This window comes from Muntiacus reevesi, chromosome 1 (genome assembly GCF_963930625.1).
Source record: "Muntiacus reevesi chromosome 1, mMunRee1.1, whole genome shotgun sequence".
Lineage (NCBI taxonomy): Eukaryota > Metazoa > Chordata > Mammalia > Artiodactyla > Cervidae > Muntiacus > Muntiacus reevesi.
In genome coordinates, this window is record NC_089249.1 from 194,629,660 (window position 1) to 194,648,562 (window position 18,903).

The following is an 18,903-nucleotide window of genomic DNA, read 5'->3' on the forward strand; positions in this document are numbered from 1 at the left end:
CTGCATTATTCTGTCTCTCCGCATTAATTCAATGGGTGTGTGTTGGAGGGACTTGGGAGTGGTTCTTGTCCCTCCATTCCCTCACACCGGAGGGCTGAGCAGAGGCTCAGGGGTTGGGGCGGATGGTGCAGATGGAGACGCGTTGGGATATGTCTGGCTGGGAGGCGCCAGGGTCGGGGCACAGGTGCTTCCGATGATGGCCACCAGGGGGTGCGAGAGGCCGGGATCTGGGCCTCTGCCTGGTAGGGAAGCCGGGGCGGGGCTGCCGCGGGAGCGAGGCACCCCGGAGAGTTTCCTGCAGCCTCTGCATCTGATCTAGCTTCCCAGTTCTAGCCTCCCTGGATGACAGGCGCTCCACTGCGCCCCTGAGGCCACACCACCCTGCCTCCCACCCTCCCCGCCCTTATCCATCCTTCATTTTCCCGCCCTCATTTACTCCACCCCTCTCCTGTCCTGCTTTGCTCTGGTGTTCTCCAAACATTTGCGCCCCCGTTTTCAGGACCCCAGCTTCTAGCGCTGAGGCTCTTTTCCCCAAAATGACCTTTTAGAGAAAGATGTGGAAGGACATACTCCTAGCTGTGAACGTGACCGGTGGTCCAGGGAGGAGATAGCCACGCCTCTACGAACATCTGGCTTAGTTCTATATGTTTCTAGAAGAAGGCAGTTTGACAACATTCATCAAATGAATTCAAATGGAAAGTTTTTTTTTTTTTTTTCCTTTGAGTTGTGCCCTGGGGATCACAGAAGATCGTGAAACCCCTGAGCCCTCCAGGACCTGGTCACAGACACACTCCAACGCAGGGGCTGGACAGAGGGGCCCCCAGGATTGGACCCGGACGGAGTGTGGGCCAGGAGACAGTGAAGGTTAGTGGCTGCAGGAGTTGGCCTGGGGGCCTTCAGTGCCTACATGCACATTTTTTGCCCTGAAATGCCCTCTCTGCTTCTTTCATCATCATCAAGAAAGACCCACTGATCAATGACAATTGGCTTAAGGATGATATCTTCATCCGCTCTGGCCAAGGAGGCCTCAGATACAGAAAGTATAGGCTCTTAGGTGGGAAGGGGACCGAGGTTCCTACCTCTGTGTCACTCTTGAAGCTTCAAAGCCCAGCCTTGGCCCTGCTTCCTGTGTGGTCTTGGGCAGTTACCTTGGCCTCTCTGAGCCATGTAAGAAGTCTGAGCCCAGTGAGCTAATGTGTAAGCAAGGGACTGAGGAACCTGATGGCTTGTAGCTAGATTCCTGCTCCATGGAACCTCTTCATTCATTCATTCCACAGTGGTTTCTTGAGCGCCACTGTGTATCAGGCTTTGGGAACACAGCCGTGAGTTGGACAGCCCACACACGATCCACTCGGAGCCCCCAGTCAGCAGGGACGTCAACCACATGAGTGGTCAGTGCTGAGCATCATCCCGGTAGTTCCTGGGTAGCATCTGGGGGTGGGGTGTAGCAGAGTGACTTCTCCATTCCTGATGAAGAACCAGCAGGGTACAGTTTGGGGCACTCGCTTCCCTGATGCTGGGAGCCTTGCTCCAGCATCTGATTGTGATGTGATAAAGGCTGTGACTGAAGAGGGGCGGCCGTTGGGGCCCCTTCCCAGCCGAGGATCAGGCAGCCAGGAGAGAGAGGGGCAGGGCAAGCCAGCTTTGGTAACCCCACCCCACTCCCCAGACCTCTACCATCTTGGGAAACAGGAGCCCAGAGGTTTAGGAAGATGCTGACTTAACTGGTCAGGGCACCCCAGTCTGGCTGACATGGCTGAAACGCACACTCCATATTATTCCTTGAAGAAAATGTTTTCTTTCTTCAATGGTGTTACTGCTGTAAGTATGTCACAACCCGGACCCCGGGGCTTTGCAGCCCTTCCTCCGTGGCTGGTTCCTTCAAAGACAGAAATAAGTTGATCCAAATTCGCTGGCATCCGGACCTGTGGTCCGCAGGGACCCAGGAGGGATGTAGGGCAGACAGACGAGGAGCACGATGCACTGGGGACAGGCGTCGCCTCCACCAACCCAGAGCTGCTAAATCAAGCAGAACTGTGTGCTCTGGGGGACCTGGGGGTCAATGGTGGAAGAACTCAGCTCTAAGGCAAACCCTGCAGAAAATGAAAGTTGTTTGGAAAGGCAGGAGAGAATGGCTCTTCTATTGGTCCTTTACATTTTTCAAACCATTTTGTTTTTGTTACTACAAAGTAACCCATGGGACTTCCCTGATGGTCCAGTGGTTAAGATTCTGTGTTCCCAATACAGGGGGCACAGGTTTGATCCCTGGTCCGGGAATTAGATCTCACATGCCACAACTGAGACCCAGGGCAAACAAATTAAAAAAAAAAAAAAGGAAACCTCAAATGTGCACTGCTGAAGCAGTCATTGTTTTCAATAGTAAGACTGTATGAGGAAAGATTGCCAGAAAAGAGAAGGAAATTAAATATTACTCCTACTCTCTTCACCTGTGTGGTTTCATTTTGATGGGAATTCAATAAGATAACGCATTTAAAAGGTGGCTGATGCCTGTCATGGGAACATGGCTCAATTATTATATCCTCCCAAACCTTTCTATGTACCTTTAAGAACAGCAACACAAATGTATGCGACTGCTTTACAATCTTCATTTTTTTTTTTCTTTTGAAAAATTGTAAGTTTTACCTCCTTTTAAATAGACTTCTTTTTAGAGAACTTTTAGGTTCACAGCAAAATTGAACAGAAGGTGCCAAGTCTTCCCATATAAGCCCTGCCCCACTCATGCACAGCCTCTTTTGCTGTCAACAATTCCAAATCAGGGTGGTCCATTTGTTATAATGAAACTATGTTGATATCAGGGGCTTCCCAGGTGGCACAGTGGTAAAGAATCTGCCTACCAATTCAGGAGATGCAAGAGTTCTATCCCTAGGTCGGGATCACCTGGAGGAGGAAATGGCAACCCACTCCAGTATTCTTGCCTGAAAATTTCCATGGACAGAGGAGCCTGGCAGGTTACAGTCTACCGGGTCGCAAAGAGTCGGACACGACTGAATCCGCAGGCAAGACATTGATATCATTATGACCTTGTACGTTGTACACTGTTTTCTCTTTTGGCCATGCCTTCTGGCTTGCAGGATCTTAGGTCCCCAATGAGGGATCGAACCCGTGCCCCCTGCAGTGCAAGCATGGAGTCCTAACCACTGAACTGCCAGGGAATTCCTGGTGTACATTCTATGGCTTTTCACAAGTGTATCTACCATGTCAGCATCGTATGAATAGTCTCACTGCCCTAAAAATCCTCTATGCTTCACCTGCGTCCCCCTCTCCCCTAGCCCCTGGCAACTACTGATCTTTCTTCTGTCTCCATAGTTTTGCCTTTTCCAGAATGTTATATACTTGGAATCATAAACCATGTAGCCTTTTCAGATTGGCTTCTTCCATTCAGCAATATGCCTGTAAGTTTCCTCTCTGTCTTTTCCTGGCTTGACAGCCCATGATTTTTTCGTGCCAATAGTCCATTGTCTGAATGTACCATAGTTTGTTTATCCATTCATATGCTGAAGGCCATCTTGGTGGCTTCCAAGTTTTGGCAGCTATGGATAAAGCTGCTAGAAGCATCCATGTGCAGGTTTTTATGTGAACATAAGTTTTCAACTCTGTTAGATAAATACCAAGGACTAGGACTGCTGACAATCTATTTTTTTTAAAAATATAGGCCTTAAAACATATTTGTGTGTCAATAAACATTCTCCTACAACAGAAGTCGGTGAAATACAAAGTTGTAAACAGATAACATTTCTTTGTAAATAAAATAAATTTGTTTATGAATTGTGTGTGGTTGGGCTTCCCTGGTGGCTCAGCAGTAAAGAATCCGCCTGCAATGCAGGAGCCGCATGAAACATGGGTTTGATCCCTGGGCTGGGAATATCCCCTGGAGGAGGGCATGGCAACCCATTTCAGTATTCTTGCCTGGAGAATCCCATGGACAGAGGAGCCTGGCAGCTACAGTCCATGGGGTCGCAAAAAGTCAGACACAACTGAAGTGACTGAGCACCTATGCACACATGTGTATGACTGCAATCCGATACACTGGCTGAGTCGTTTCAGTTGAGAATGTATGGCCTGCAAAGCTCACAATATTGGGGACGTTTCCAAAAGAAAATGTGCCACCCTCTGTCTCACAAGCATCATTTAAAATAACTGTCTAGGATCCCATTGCAAGGCGATACCATGATTTACCTACCCAATCTGTATCTTTGGTTGCTTCAGTTATTTCCAACATTTTTACCTGGTTCTGAGGCTCATCCTATGTGACTATTTTTCCCAGGTTGAATGTCTAGAAGTGGAATTTCTGGGTAAAAAGTTTTACCATAAAACCTTGAAGGTTTTAAACACCAATTACAAAATATCCTCCTGCCCCTTCCCTCAAAAAAAGGCTGTTGCCTGGTAGCAGTGTATGGAAAGTTTCTCTACATCCTCACCAACTCTGGGCATTGTGAGTTTTGAAATGTTTTTGCTGATTTTATTGGCCTTTGTTGCCTCCTCCAGGAGTTTGATTTGTATACAACTAACAGATTGCTTTCCCCTGTTTTCTGTTCTAAAGCTCTCTGGCATGATCCTCATTGGTCTGAGCATCTATGTGAATTTCAGAGGGGTTGTCCTGACCAAGGTCCTTGGGCTGTCGTCCGCATACCTGTTCCATGTTGGCTACCTGTGCCTGGTGATGGGCAGCGTCACGGTGTTGCTTGGCTTCGCCAGGCGGCAAGGAGCAGCCAAGGAAAGCAGAAGCACCCTCTTGTCTGTAAGTTGGATCTGCACACAGACCCCACAACTCCTCCGTCATGTCTGAATCCTTCCTTGCAGGTGTTCTAAATTCCTTTGATGTTTCCTATTTTATAGTGTTTATGGTGTCTTTTTAAGAACACCAGATGCAAGCATCTTTTTTTTTAAATAACTTTAAAAAGTTATTTATTTATGGTGATGTTTCGTCTCCATTGCTGTGTGCAGTCTCTCTAGTGGCAAGCAGGAGGCTACGCTTTGTTGCAGGATTCAGGTCTCTTGTGAATGGAGGACAGGCTCTAGTCTTCAGAAGTTGCAGTGTGTCGCCTAGGTAGTTGAAGCACATGTGCTTAGTTGCTCCGAGGCATGTGGAATCTTCCCGGACCAGGGATTGAACCCGTGTCCCATGCACTGGCAGGCAGGTTCCTATCCACTGCACCACCACGGGAGTCCCATCTTTTTCTGTATGATGGGTCTCATTTCGAGCCCCTCCCCCACCCAACTGCATAAATTATACCCTCCTAGGTTTTCTTCCCGTTATTTTATGTCTTACTTTCTCACTCTTAGCTCTTTAGTCTTTGGGAGTTTGATTGTGTGTGTGTGGTGTGAGGTAAAGATCTGATTTCTTTTTTTTTTCCTAGTTGTGTGACATACTATTGCACTTACCGCCTGGCCCATCCAGTCCCCCTCTGTCTTTGCTAGTTTCCCTTATGCTCTGGTCTGTTCTGTGCACACTGCTCTGTTCCCTTGGCCCATGTATCTGTCCCCCATGAATACAACACTATAGTAATTGCCACGCGGAACAAGTACACGGTCAGATGCGTGGAGTGAGAATATTTTGAGCACGATCATCAGATCACGTCACAGATTTTACATGTCTTACTCATTCTCACATGTAGCCTTGGCCAAATGTCTCCCCAGCATCCAGCTCCCAGAGTCCCCATTCCCACTTCCCTTATAATCTTGTCTGAACTGATCGTCCCATTTTAAGTTGAATCTGTCTCTTTTTTGCTTTGTTTTTAAAGAAGTACTCTCTCTATTTTTCTTTTTTTTGCTCTGTCTGGTCTTAGTTGGGGTAGGTGGGATCTTTCCTTGTGGCCCAAGGGCTTCTCTAGATGGAGCGTCTTAGTTGCTCTGCAGCCTGTAGGATCTTAGTGCTCAGACAAGGGATCAAACTGGCATCCCTTGCATTGAAGGCAGATTCTTCACCACTGGACCACCAGGTAAGTCCCTGCCTCCAGCATCTTCCCCTACTGTGTTGCTGCAAAATTCCAGTGGTTTTGATTTAGAGGTTTCAAAGTGATCTTTGCTCTAGCCATCTCCCAGAGAGTCAACAACCCCCATTCTTAAAGAATACACCCTCACTCTCCACCTCCCTGAATATCTATCATCTCTAGTTTTCTTGATTATTTCATTCAACAAGTATTTATTGAACCAGTCCTGTGTCTGCAATATTTCATTTTCTCTTCTAGAGGATGTTGTTGTCTCTTAGCTGTGTCCCACTCTTGGCAACCCTATGGACAGCAGCACCCCAGGCTTCCTTGTCCTTCACTATTTCCTGGAGTTTGCTCGAACTCGTGTCCATCAAGTCGGTGGTGCCATCCAACCATCTAATCCTTATCACCCCTTTCTCTCCTGCTCTCAATCTTTCCCAGCATCAGGGTCTTTTCCAATGAGTTGGCTCTTTGCATCAGGTGGCTAAAGTATTGGAGCTTCAGCTTCAGCATCAGTCCTTCCAATGAATATCCAGGGTTCATTTCCTTAAGGATTGACCGGTTGGATCTCCTTGCAGTCCAAGGGACTCTCAAGAGTCTTCTCCAGCATCACAGTTCAAAAGCATCAATTCTTCAGGGCTCAGCTTTCTTTATGGTCCAACTCTCACATCTATACATGACTACTGGAAAAACCATAGCTTTGACTATGCAGACCTTTGTCTGCAAAGTGATGTCTCTGCTTTTTAATATGCTGTCTAGGATGCATACAGGATCAGTAGCAGGGGGGGGCACTTTTTGCTTTTTTAACCTTAAAGCCCAGCACATGGTTATGGAAGCTTCTCCCCCTGCAGTGGAATCAGGGTGTTTTAATCACTGGATCTCCAGAGTCCTGTGGGCACTATTTTATCCATAGTTTAACTTGGAGGGATCAAACAGTCTTTTCTCTCATACCACAGTCCAACCCACTGGCAAGTTCAATCGACTTTACCCTCCGCCTCTGGTCCATCCAAGTCTCTGAGACCTCATCCACAAAAGTACAGTCCTTCTGGTGTCATTGGGAGCCACAGAGGAATCTGAGCACAGCTGTGCGCTGACAGATGCGCCCTCTGGTGGCTGTGGAGGGAACACCATGCGGGGAGGACCAGAGTGGAAGGATTGTTTGTCCTGATGGGAGACAGTCGGGGCTAGACCCAGGGGGCCCTGGCCGGCATTAGGAGTGGGTAGATTCAGGATAGATTCTGAAGAAGTCACCTGTAGGACTTTTCGATGTCTGGCTATGTCTTCTGGATGCCTCAGTCACCCAGAGGTTGGGAAATATTATTGGTGTTGTTCAGTTATATCTGACTCTTTACGACTCCATGGACCACAGCACCCAGGCTTCCCTGTCCTTCACCATCTCCCAGAGTTTGCTCAAACTCATGTCCATTGAGTCGGTCATGCCATGCAACCATCTCATCCTCTCTCACCCCCTTCTCCTCTTGCCCTCAATCTTTCCCAGCATCAGAATCTTTTCCAATGAGTCGTCTCTGTGAATCAGGTGGCCAAAGTGTTGGAGCTTCAGCTTCAGCACCAGTTCTTCCAATGAGTATTCAGGGTTGATTTCCTTTAGGATTGACTGGTTTGATCTCCTGCTGTCCAAGGGACTGATAATAATAACAGGCATAGGTAAAAACAGATGAAAGGAGACCAGGATCTGACCTTTCTTGGACATCCCTTCCCCTCACAGTATTTCCCACTGTTTCCCACCAGGCATGTGAATTTCATCGGAAACACGAGGCAGCATATGTTGATATTTTCTCCCTGGCACTCATCCACCTGTCATCTGGCATCTCCCCTTCAGTCTTATCACCCCTCCCCCCAATTTACATATCTGAGATTTATTGGCCCTGCTTCTTCTCTCGGCAACTTTTTCTTTTTGGCCACAAAGCATAAGTTGTGGAATTTTAGTGCCCTGACCAGGGATTGAATCTGGTCGGCAGTGAAAGCATGGAGTTTTAACCACTGGACCTCTGGGGAATTCCCTCGTGCCTCTGTTCTATGTCCCCACTGTCCCTCCTGCTTTTCTATCCCTCTCTGCTATCTGGACTTCCTAGATGGGTGCTAGTGCTAAGGAACCACACTGCCAATGCAGGAAATGCAGGAGACTCAGGTTCGGTTCCCTGGGGGAGGGCATGGCAACCCACTGCAGTATTCTCGCCTGGAGAATCCCAGGCTCAGAGGAGCCTGGCGGGGTATATAGTCCATGGGGTTGCAGAGTTGGACACAACTGAAGTGACTTAGCGTGTACTCAGGCCCTGCTGTCTGCACACACACAGTCAGAAGTCCCCTCTTAGGCCTCTGGGACTCCCAGAAAGTTCTGGACATGAAATGGGGTTCTAGCTATTAGCTCTTAAGAACACCCCACTGCCAGCATCCTGGACAACATCCAGGAAAATGACACAAGGAAAAAATAAAATCCCTCCCGTCAACCCCACTACCCTGCTACCCCCACCACCCATCCCACCTCCCACCCCACCACCACCCAACACCAGGCGTGAGGTCTTTCAAACTGGAGAGGCTACAGGGTGGCCTGCGGGTGGGGGTGGAAGGACTTCCAGCAAGCTCCCAGCCCCCACGCCCCTCCTCGCTGTGTCTTCCAGTGTTTCTTGGTCACGGTCATCATTCTTATTGTGGAAATCACGGCTGCCACGGTGGTCTTTGCCTTCTTTCAGATTGTAAGTACATGGCGGCTTCTCCCACTCCACATTAGAAATAGATGGAATCAGCAGAGCCCCGCCCCCTCCCCTCCGCGGACCCCACCCCCACCCCCGCCAGGCACCCACGCCCTTCAAGATCTGGTGGTGGTGGGACACTGCGTTTCTAGAGATGGGGAGAAAAAGCTAAAAACCTCAGCCCTCTCCGCCAAGGCTCTCCTCAAAAAACCTGCTGGGTTAATCTGACCTCTCTCCTGCATTTGCGGTGAGCCTTGCGGGGGATGGTAATGGGAAAAGCTGTGAAAATTGTTGCGGTTTTGAAATGAGTTCAAAATAGAGGGTTATTTAGCAATATCCATCAAAATGGCAAAGCACGTATGCTTTGACCCAACCATCTGGTCTCTAGGAATTATCCAAGGATATGCTTGTTTGTGGGCAGCCTGACATACATATACCAGGATGTACAAAAGATCGCTTCCATCCTAGTGGAGCATCAGTTTGGGGGAAGGGGGATTATAATTTATAATAATCCAGACAAGGGAGCCTGATGCAGCTGGAAAGAAGGAAGAAGGAGGCTGTATGTACAGGAGACGGTACATTCTCCAGAATGTAGTTCTGTTCTTGTTTACCTCTGGGCGAGGCCCACCCTGAGACAAGGATTTGAAAGCTCCTGGTTTGAGTGATGATCCCAAGAAGCACCAGTAGGGGGCATGAGCAGTGAGGCGGGGAAGGGAATGTAGCCGCTAAAAGCTTACACTGTACAACCGGGATCAGTCCTGGTTGGGACGCAAAGAGCACGGAACTATTTCCCCAACCCAAGGGGAGAGGGAGCTGCAGTATTGATCCGCCACCTAATCATCAGGCATTGTTTAAGGGCTGCTCCCAGGGCGCATGCGTACTGAGAGGGCACTTAAAGACCCTCATTCGCTGGCAGCCGGAAGTCGGGCTCCCGGACACAGAAATTAGCGAAGCCACCGGGATTTGAGCAGGCTACCAAGAGCCGCTAATGATCTTGTTGAAAACATCCAGACGCCGAATAATGAGAGTAGCCGGATGCCGAACCGTGAGAATAGTATGAAGCAAGGGGAACAATAAGGAGAGTATTCTTTGCTTTGACACGCATAGTATATCTCTTTGGGGACACAGGAAACTGTAACCCTGTGATGGAGTGGGAGAAACTTGTCGGCTGGAAGAAAAAAGTGGGAGGGAGACTTTTCATGATTTACCGTCTGGGCTTTGTGAATTTTGAACCATGCGATTATTTTACCTCTTTGGGGGGAAAAAAAAAGGTTTTAAATTTAAACCTCTATTCAAACACACACACACACAGAAAATTAAAGTCGCGCCTTTTGTGCAGAGAGAGATTCAGTTGCTAAAGATGATTTTCAAGTCCTTAATCGAATTGCAACCCAGTCGGGGGCGTAGCGGGCGAGTGGGCGATTCAAAAGAGCAAATGATTCAAAGCAGTTTGCGAGGATGAAAGCAGCCAGATGCGCTGGGCTCCACACCCACGCTCCTGCTTGTGTCCCTCTGGGGGTGGGGGCAGGCCCGACGGTAGCCTGAGCTCTTCCTCCTCCAGCGCAGACCCTGGTGGAGGGGCCAGGAAGGAAGCGGACCGGAAGTCCCCTTCCCCGCCCCCACCCTGAGCCCCCAAGAAACCTCACCAAATGGGCACCTTGCTGTTTTCTGTGCTCACCGCTCCCCGTTTCATCGCTGAGGTTCGAGAAGTGGCCTTGGAGCACAACTTCGTGACCCTGAGGAAGAATTACAGAGGTTACCAGGAGCCAGATGACTACTCCATGCGATGGAATTTGGTCATGGAGGAGGTGAGATTCACATTTTTTTTTTTTTTTATGGAATGAAAGACGCATAACATAAATTTACCGTCTTAGCCATTTTTAAGTGCTCAGTTCGGTGGCATTAAGCACATTCACAAGGTTGAGCAACCATTGCCAGCCTGCCTCTCCAAAACTGAAACTGTCCCCTTTAACCACAAAGGCTCCTTCTCCCCACCTCAGCCCTGGGCAGCCACCATCCTCCATTCTACAATGCTCTAGGAATATGACTCCTTTTAGTTCAGTTCAGTTCAGTTCAGTCCCTCAGTCGTGTCCGACTCTTTGTGACCTCACAGACTGCAGCATGTCAGGCCTCCCTGTCCATCACCAACTCCCAGAGTACACACAAACTCATGTCCATTGAGTCAGTGATGCCATCCAACAATCTCATCCTCTCTTGTCCTCTTCTCCTCCCGCCTTCAATCTTTCCCTGCATCAGGGTCTTTTCAAATGAGTCAGTTCTTCTTATCAGGTGGCCAAAGTGTTGGAGTTTCAGCTTCAACATCAGTCCTTCTAGTGAACATTCAGGACTGATTTCCTTTAGGATGGACTGGTTGGATCTCCTTGCAGTCCAAGGGACTCTCAAGAGTCTAGGGACCTCATATGGGCTTGGTAGAGAATCTGCCTGCAATGCAGGAGATGAAGGTTCTATCCCTGGGTCAGGAAGATCCCCTGGAGAAGGAAATGACCACCCACTCCAGTATTCTTGCCTGGAGAGAGCTTGGCGGGCTACAGTCCATAGTGTCGCAAAGAGTCGGACATGACTGAGCAACTGAGTATGCTCACACATAGGGACCTTGTCTAAGTGGAATCATGCAGTTCTTGTCTTTTCGTATCTGGCTAATTTCACTAAGCATTCTCCAGGTTCATCCATGGTGTAGCAGGTGTCAGAATTTCCTTCCTTTTTAAGGCTGAATAATATTCCTTTGTGTGGATGGACTACATTTTATTTATCCATTTCTCTGCCCATGGACCGGAGCTTCCCAGGTGGCACTGGTGGTAAAGAACCCACCTGCTAACGCAGGAGAGATAAGAGACGAGAGTTCGATCCCCAGGTCAAGAAGATCCCCTGGAGGAGGGCACGGCAACCCACTCCAGTGTCCTTGCCTGGAGAATCCTATGGACAGAGGAGCCTGGCGGGCTACAGTCCATGGGGTTGTGAAGAGTTGGACGCGACGGAAGCAGCTCAGCAGCACACACACTGCCAGTGGACACTTGGGTTTACAGGTGTACAAATGTCTCTCCGAGTCTCTGTTTTCCATTCTTTTAGGTGTATGTCCAGAAATGGAATTGCTGGATCATCTGATAATTCTACATTTAATTTTTTTTTTTTGAGGAATTTTCATACTGATGTCCACAGCAACTGCCCATTTTACATTCCCATCAGCAATGAAGGCACAAGGGTTCTAGTTTCTCCACATCCTCACTGACATATTATTTTTTGTCTTTGCTTTTTGGTAGTAACCATCCTCATGGATGTGAGGTGTTAGGATTTATTTCTTTGTTTAAATATGTATTTATTTATTTGGCCACATTGGGTCTTCGTTGCGGTATCTGGGATCTTTCATTGTGGTGAGCAAACTTCGCTCCGGTTGTGGTGCACAGGACCAATAGTTGAGGTGCTGTGGCTTAGTTGCCCCATGTTATGTGGGATCAGAGTTCCCCAACCAGGGATCGAACCTGTGTCCCCTGCCTCGGAAGGCAGATTCTTAATCACTGGCCCACCGGGGAAGTCCCCAGGATTTATTTCTTTAGTCTTGGTGTTTAAGGAGCAGGACTGGCCTCCATGTGTCATTTAAGCTTTTGAGGCAGATAATTGAGAAGGGTCTATGAGGCCAGGAAGGATGTGAAAGGGAAAAGCCATCACCTGTTTGTAGGAATGTTTTCTGAGTTTGGGGCCCAGGAACTGGTATGGGGTCAAGTTCAGGCTCTGGAGGCATCACATGATGGGTAGGGGACTTGCCTGCATCCCTGTTTTGGCTTCTGAAGTTTGAGATGGTGGAAAGTACCTCTCATTCATTCATACAGTCCTTCCACTAATCTTTTAAAATTTAAGTATAGTTAATTCACAATTTTGCGTTTGTTTCTGGTATATACCAAAGTGACTCAGTTATACAGACAGTTTTTTCATATTCTTTTCCATTATAGTTTATTACAAAACATTGAATACAGTTCTCTGTGCTATCCAGTAGGTCCTTGTGTTTATCTATTTTATATATAGTAGTGTGTATCTGCTAATCCCCAAACTCCTAACTTATCCCTCCTCTGATAACCATAAGTTTGTTTTCTATATCTATATTTATCTGTTTTGTAAGTTCATTTGTATTGTTTTTTCTTTAGGTTTCACATATAAGCAATGTCATATGATACTTGCCTTTCTCTGACTTGCTTTGCTTAGTATGATAATCTCTAGGTCCATCCATATTTCTGCAAACGGCATTATTTCATTCTTTTTATGGCTAAGTAGTGTTCCATTGTATATATGTAGCACATCTTCTTTATCCATTCCTCTGTCTGTGGACATTTAGGTGGCTGTCCTTCCAGGAATCTTTGTTGGACACTTACTGTGTGCTGGGCACTGTTCAGGGGTCTAGGGTGCAAAACAAAAATCCTTTGCTCTGTGTTTACTGACACTTGGGAAGGGAGACGGGCAAGAAACCACTTAAGTAAACATGTCAGGAGTGCTGTGTTATGAAGAAAACAGGCAGGTAAAGAGAGAGGATTTGTTTACTCTTAGATACTAGTTGTCATCTATTTTTAGCACACAGTAGATGGCCTGTCCTAGTCCTTTGTAGTTAGTCGGGGATCGTTGATGAGTTCTGGCCAATGAAAAGTAGTATGAGTCACTTCCTGGCCAAATTATCTAATTGTCAGTGCAGGGCTCTCGAGACTTTTCTTTTCCTTCTGTCCCAATAGTGGAACCACCTGGATAGTGACTGCTTCACCAGCCTGAGTCCCTGAGAGACCTTGATAAGTGGAGTTCTCCTGCCAGGTTAGGAAGAGCATGTCATGTGAGTGACAGATGAACTGCTAAGATTGAAGACCTGTTTGTTATGCAGCATCACTTAGCCTGGCCTGACTGATACAGGGCTGGAGACCTGAATGAAGTGAGGGAGGAAGTCATGTAGGTAGTTGAGGAAACAGCATTCCAAAAATAACCATCTAAAGACTCTGAGGCTGACACTTACTAAGTGTGCTTAAGAAACAGAGAGAAATGGAAAAGGAACTAGGAACCCCCTCCAGTATTCTTGCCTGGGAAACCCCATGGACAGAGGAGGCTGGTGGGTGGCAGTTTATGGGGCCGTAAAGTCAGACAAGGCTGAGGCACATAAACCACTACCACCACCATCTTGTCTAATCCCTTTTGCTTAGCAAAAGCCAAACAATAAAAAGAAACATTCAATATTAAAGAAAAGAAAAAGAAAGGAGGGACTTCCCTGGCACAGTGGATAGGAATTTGCCTGCCAATGCAGGGACACGGGTACGATCCCTGATTTGGGAAGATTCCACATGCCAAGGGGCAACTAAGCCCGTGCACAACTACTGAGACCTCGCTCTAGAGCCTGTGAGCTGCAACTCCTGAAGCCCTCGAGCCGAGAGCCTTTGCTCTGCAACAGAAGAAACCACCGCGATGAGAAGCCCGTGCACCGCAATGAAGCGTAACCCCTACTCGTCGCAACTAGAGAAAAGCCTGCGTGCAGCAACGAAGACCCAACACAGCCATAAATAAATAAACAATTAAAAAAAAACAAAAACAGAAGACCGATGTGCAGCTGGGTGAGTTCAAGGGACCCAGCAGGGAGAAGAGAAGGTGATGGGGAGGATCATGCAGGGCCCCATGGGCCATGGTGAAGAGTTCAGCTTTTACATCAAGTAAGGTGACAGTCGTAGAGGGTCCTGAGCCATGATGGGTGAGAAAGGGCGGTGTTTGCACAGGCCCTGGAATAATGCTACTGCCTGCTCTAAACAGTAGCCATGGTGACTGTGATTTCTATTGTTCATATTATTTCAATATTTGAAAGGGAGTCTTCAAGTGTTTATTCTCCTCTCTGCAGCTCAAGTGCTGTGGAGTGAAGAACTACAGAGACTTTTCTGGCTCCTCCTTTGAAAGGGCGACAGGTCACACCTACCCCCGGAGCTGCTGTAAATCCCTGGGGACCGTGGACTGCGATGGACGCAACGTGTCTGCAGACGTCATCCACCAGGAGGTAACTCGAGATTTTGAAGAATCTGCCTGCAATGCAGGAGACCCAGGTTCAATCCCTGAGTTCAGGAAGATCCCCTGGAGGAGGAAATGGCAACCCACTCCAGTATTCTCGCCTGGAAAATCCCATGGACAGAGGAGCCTGACGGGCTACAGTACATGGGATTGCAAGTTGGACACGACTAATCGACTGAGCACCCACGAAACACAGGCATCACCTAGGTAGACCCTGAGGGCCAGAGATTTTTATTTTGGCTACACCGAGGGGCTAGCTGGATCTTACTTCCCTGACCAGGGATTGAACCCTCAGCAGTGAAAGCAGAGTCCTAACTATCCGAACCAACCGCCAGGAAATTCCTCCCACTGACTTCTATAAAAATTGTGTTGGGTGAACTTTCCTGGCAGTATAGTGGTTAAGACTCTGCACTTCCATTGCAGGGGGCACGGGTTCCCTCCTTGGTCAGGGGACTAAGATCCCACATGCAGTGGGTGAGGCAAAAAAAGAAAAAAAAAGTAAAAAAATAAATAAATTACTTTGTGAAAAAAATCTGACCTGTAGGGATTGATGGGGCCTTGGAATCCACCAGGGCTTCTCTGGTAGCTCAGCTGGTAAAGAATCTGCCTGCAATGCGGGAGACCTGGGTTCTATCCCTGGGTTGGGAAGATCCCCTGGAAAAGGGAAAGGCTACCCACTCCAGTATTCTGGCCTGGAGAAGTCCATGGACTGTACAGTCCATGAGGTTGCAAAGAGTCAGACACCACTGAGTGACTTTCACTTCACTTTGGAATCCATTAGTCGCTAACCAGATCCCTCCTACTTTGATGTTTGTTTCCCCAGGGCTGTTTCCCTAAGCTCCTGAAAATAACCAAGACTCAGAGCACCAATCTGAGTGGGGGCTGTCTGGGGGCAGCACTGATGCAGGTAAGTTCCAGCACCTCTGGGACACACCATAGTCTTTTAATGAGCACCTACTGTGTGCCAAGCACTGTTTGGGACATTGAGACACAGCAGTGACAAAAGACAAAAATGATTGTTAAAGCTATTCTCCTACCTCATTTATAAGACAACTGCATAAAGCAATAGTCATAAAACTGTGCTTATGTGAAGATGTAATTTACATGACAAGAATAACACAAAGAATGTTGGAGAGAACACAACTATATAGGAGTGAAGTTTTCGTATGGTACTGATTGAGTATTAATCCAAACTAGATTATGAATAGTTAAGATGTCCATTGTACTCCCCAGGGCAACAACTAAGAAAATAATTTTAAAATATAATAAAAACAAGAAGGGAATTAAAATGGTGCACTAGAAAATATCCAGCAGATGAGGACTTCACTGGTGGTCCAGTGGTTAAGAATCTGCCTTCCATTGCAGGGGAGGTGAGTTTGATTCCTGGTTGGGGAACTAGGGTCTCACATGCCTTGGGGCAGCGAAGCCCAGTCATCACAATTAGAGAAGCCTGAATGCTGCGGTGAAGAGCCTGCATTCTGCAACTAAGACCCGACATAGCTAAACAAATAAATATTTAAAAAGAAAACATCCAACAGAACAGAAGGCTGTGATGAATGAATAAAAGAAGAGCAACAAAAAAGGCAAATGGAAAATACAGCAAAGTGGCTGATAGAAATCCTACTTTCTTGGCAATTACATTAAATGTAAAGGAATCAAGCCACTTAACTATACACTTTAGAAAGGTGAATTGTATGATAAATGAATTACATCTCAATAAAGCTGTTAATTAGAAAAAATGTCCATCCCCTTGAGCCCTGGAAGTTTTTCTCACATTTTCCCCATATTTTATGCCTCTGCTTTATCCCTTCAGTCCTTTCAGACTCTTTGCGACCCCATGGACTGCAGCTTACCAGGCTCCTCTGCCCATGGGATTCTCCCGGCAAGAATACTGAAGTGGGTTGCCATTTCTTTCTCCAGGAGATCTTCCTGACCCAGGAATCGAACCTGTATCTCTTGCGTCTCCTGGATTGGCAGGCAGATTCTTTACCCACTGAGCCACCTGGGAAGCTTCACATGAAACTGTTTTTCTGCAGATTACCGCCAGCCAAGATATGGATGAGTGTCATCTGTCTGATTCGTATTTTAAAATGGATTTTTTTTCGTTGTACACATTTATATTGAATATTTGTTTGCAAACTACATCACACCATCCTCCCCAGGAAAGTCAAAGCAGTCAAGATCCTAGCAGGAAACAGAATTCAGCCCCCACAGTCATTTAAAATATATATATAAAAAAAAAAAAAATATATATATATATATATATATATGACTTTTCCCTTAATTTTATTTGTTTGTGTTTGGTTGTGCTGGGTCTTTGTTGCTGTGCATAGACCTCTAGTTACAGTGAGCAGGGGCTACTCTTCCTTGCAGTGCACGGGCTTCTAGCTCCAGGGGCTTCTCTTGTTGCCGAGCATGGGCTCTAGGCACACAGGCTTCAGTAGTTGCAGCTTTCAGGCTCCAGAGCAAGGACTCAGTAGTTTTGACGCATAGGCTTAGTTGCTCTACAGCATGCGGGATCTTCCCAGACCAGGGAATGAACCCATGTCCACTGCATTGGCGGGCGTATTCTTAGCCACTGGACCACCAGGGAAGTCCTAGAGAGCCCTTTAAGGACATTTTTAGAGTCAGGGAGCTAAGCTCCCACATGCCTTGTGGCGAAAAAACCAAAACATAAAACAGAAGTAATATTGTGACAAATTCAGCAAACACTTAAAAAAAGTGGTCCACATTAAAAAAAAACTTAAAAAAAAGTTTTCAGGGGCCTCTTGTGGAAGTTTCAGCAGGGTTAAGGAGAATGAGGGCTAGCCACATAGGAAGCTTTTACTGCTCCTATGCCTGAAGGGGTAGGGAGAGCAAGAGTCAAGGAAAAGGAGAAAGAAGGAGCCATCTGCCCACAACTGTGATCTTGCAGAGCCCAGGGTGGGCAGAAGAGGGCGGAGGTGGGGCAAAGAATACTCCAACCTTTCTGTCCACCCATCTCCTATTGGTACTTCCTATTGGCCAAACTTAACAGGAATTTAGGGAGCAGGTGTGTGTGTGTGTGTGTGTGTGTGTGTGTGTGTATGCGCACGCGTGTGAGTCGTGCAACCCTCGGGAGCCGGGGATTCTGGGAAATGTCATTTTCAGGATCCAGGGGGTGAACAAAAGAGGGTGGAGATGAGATCTGGGGGAAACAAAGGGAGAGTGACTGACGTGCATCTCAAAATGCCTTCTCCTTCTACCTTCTGATGAAATTTATTGTGTTAACAGTCCGAATTACCTCCACCTTGGCCCTGAGAGTCCCCCTGCTGTCTGTCACACCCTGCCCTGACCTTTCTAATTCACGATGTATCTCCGTGTGTTAAATTTGATGTGGGTTCCAGAGACGCCTCACGTCGGTTCAGTGTTTCTTTCTTCCCCCATTTCAGCTGCCAGGAACTCTTGCCACCTTGCTGCTGTTCATCAAGCTGGGCTGACAGACCTGGGGAGAACAGGACCGCTGAGCCCCACTGGCTGCTGGAAGGAGATGTGGTCTCAATCTGTTTCTCTGTGGCACCCCCTGCGTCTGGAAAGGAGATCGATAATAAAAGATTCGGGAAATCCTCGTCATCTTGACTCCTTTCTCCTTCATTTTATGTTTCATCCCAGCTGACAGCAGTTGTAATTCTAAGTACCTGGATGGGATGACATGCCTTCCTGCCATTGACACTGCCCTGTTTTGTGAATTGCTTTGTGAGGAACCCTGGCCGTCTAGTGGTTAGGACCCTTGCACGTCCACTTCAGGGGGCATGGGTTCATGCAAATCACATGATGTGGCCAAAAAAGAAGGTAAAAAAAAAAATTACTTTGTGAGAAAAATCTAAACTTCTCATGAAAAAGAATCCTCTAGACCCTCATCCAGTTTCAACCATCACCAAGAGTTCAACAGTGTTTGTTTCATTAACCTTTTTTTCCCCTTGATTTTTAAAAAATATTTATTTGTTTATTTGGCTGTGCGGGATCTTGGTTGTGGCACATGAGATCTCCAATCTTTGTTGCAGCATTCAGGATCTTTAGTCGACGCATGTGAGGTCTAGTTCCCTGACCAGGGATCAAACCCAGCTCTCCTGCATTGAGAGCACAGCGTCTTAGCCACTGGACCACCAGGGAAGTCCCCGACAAAGTATTCTATTCTACTTTTTAAGTTTGTAGCTTATTTATTTATTTTTACATGTATTTATATT

General features: G+C 47.1%; 1 protein-coding gene across 2 annotated transcripts; it reads left to right on the forward strand.

Annotated features, from left to right (window-relative positions):
- Window positions 1-1,752: 1,752 nt before the first annotated feature.
- TSPAN16 (tetraspanin 16) lies at window positions 1,753-18,156 on the forward strand. Of its 2 annotated transcripts, XM_065932787.1 has the most exons (7): window positions 1,753-1,821; window positions 4,562-4,759; window positions 8,591-8,665; window positions 10,363-10,470; window positions 14,535-14,687; window positions 15,522-15,605; window positions 18,109-18,156. In XM_065932787.1, the coding sequence occupies exons 1-7, from the start codon at window positions 1,753-1,755 to the stop codon at window positions 18,154-18,156; spliced, it is 735 nt and encodes a 244-aa protein (XP_065788859.1). The 2 variants fall into 2 exon arrangements, with proteins under 2 accessions (XP_065788859.1, XP_065788870.1); XM_065932798.1 differs by lacking the exon at window positions 8,591-8,665.
- Window positions 18,157-18,903: the final 747 nt, after the last annotated feature.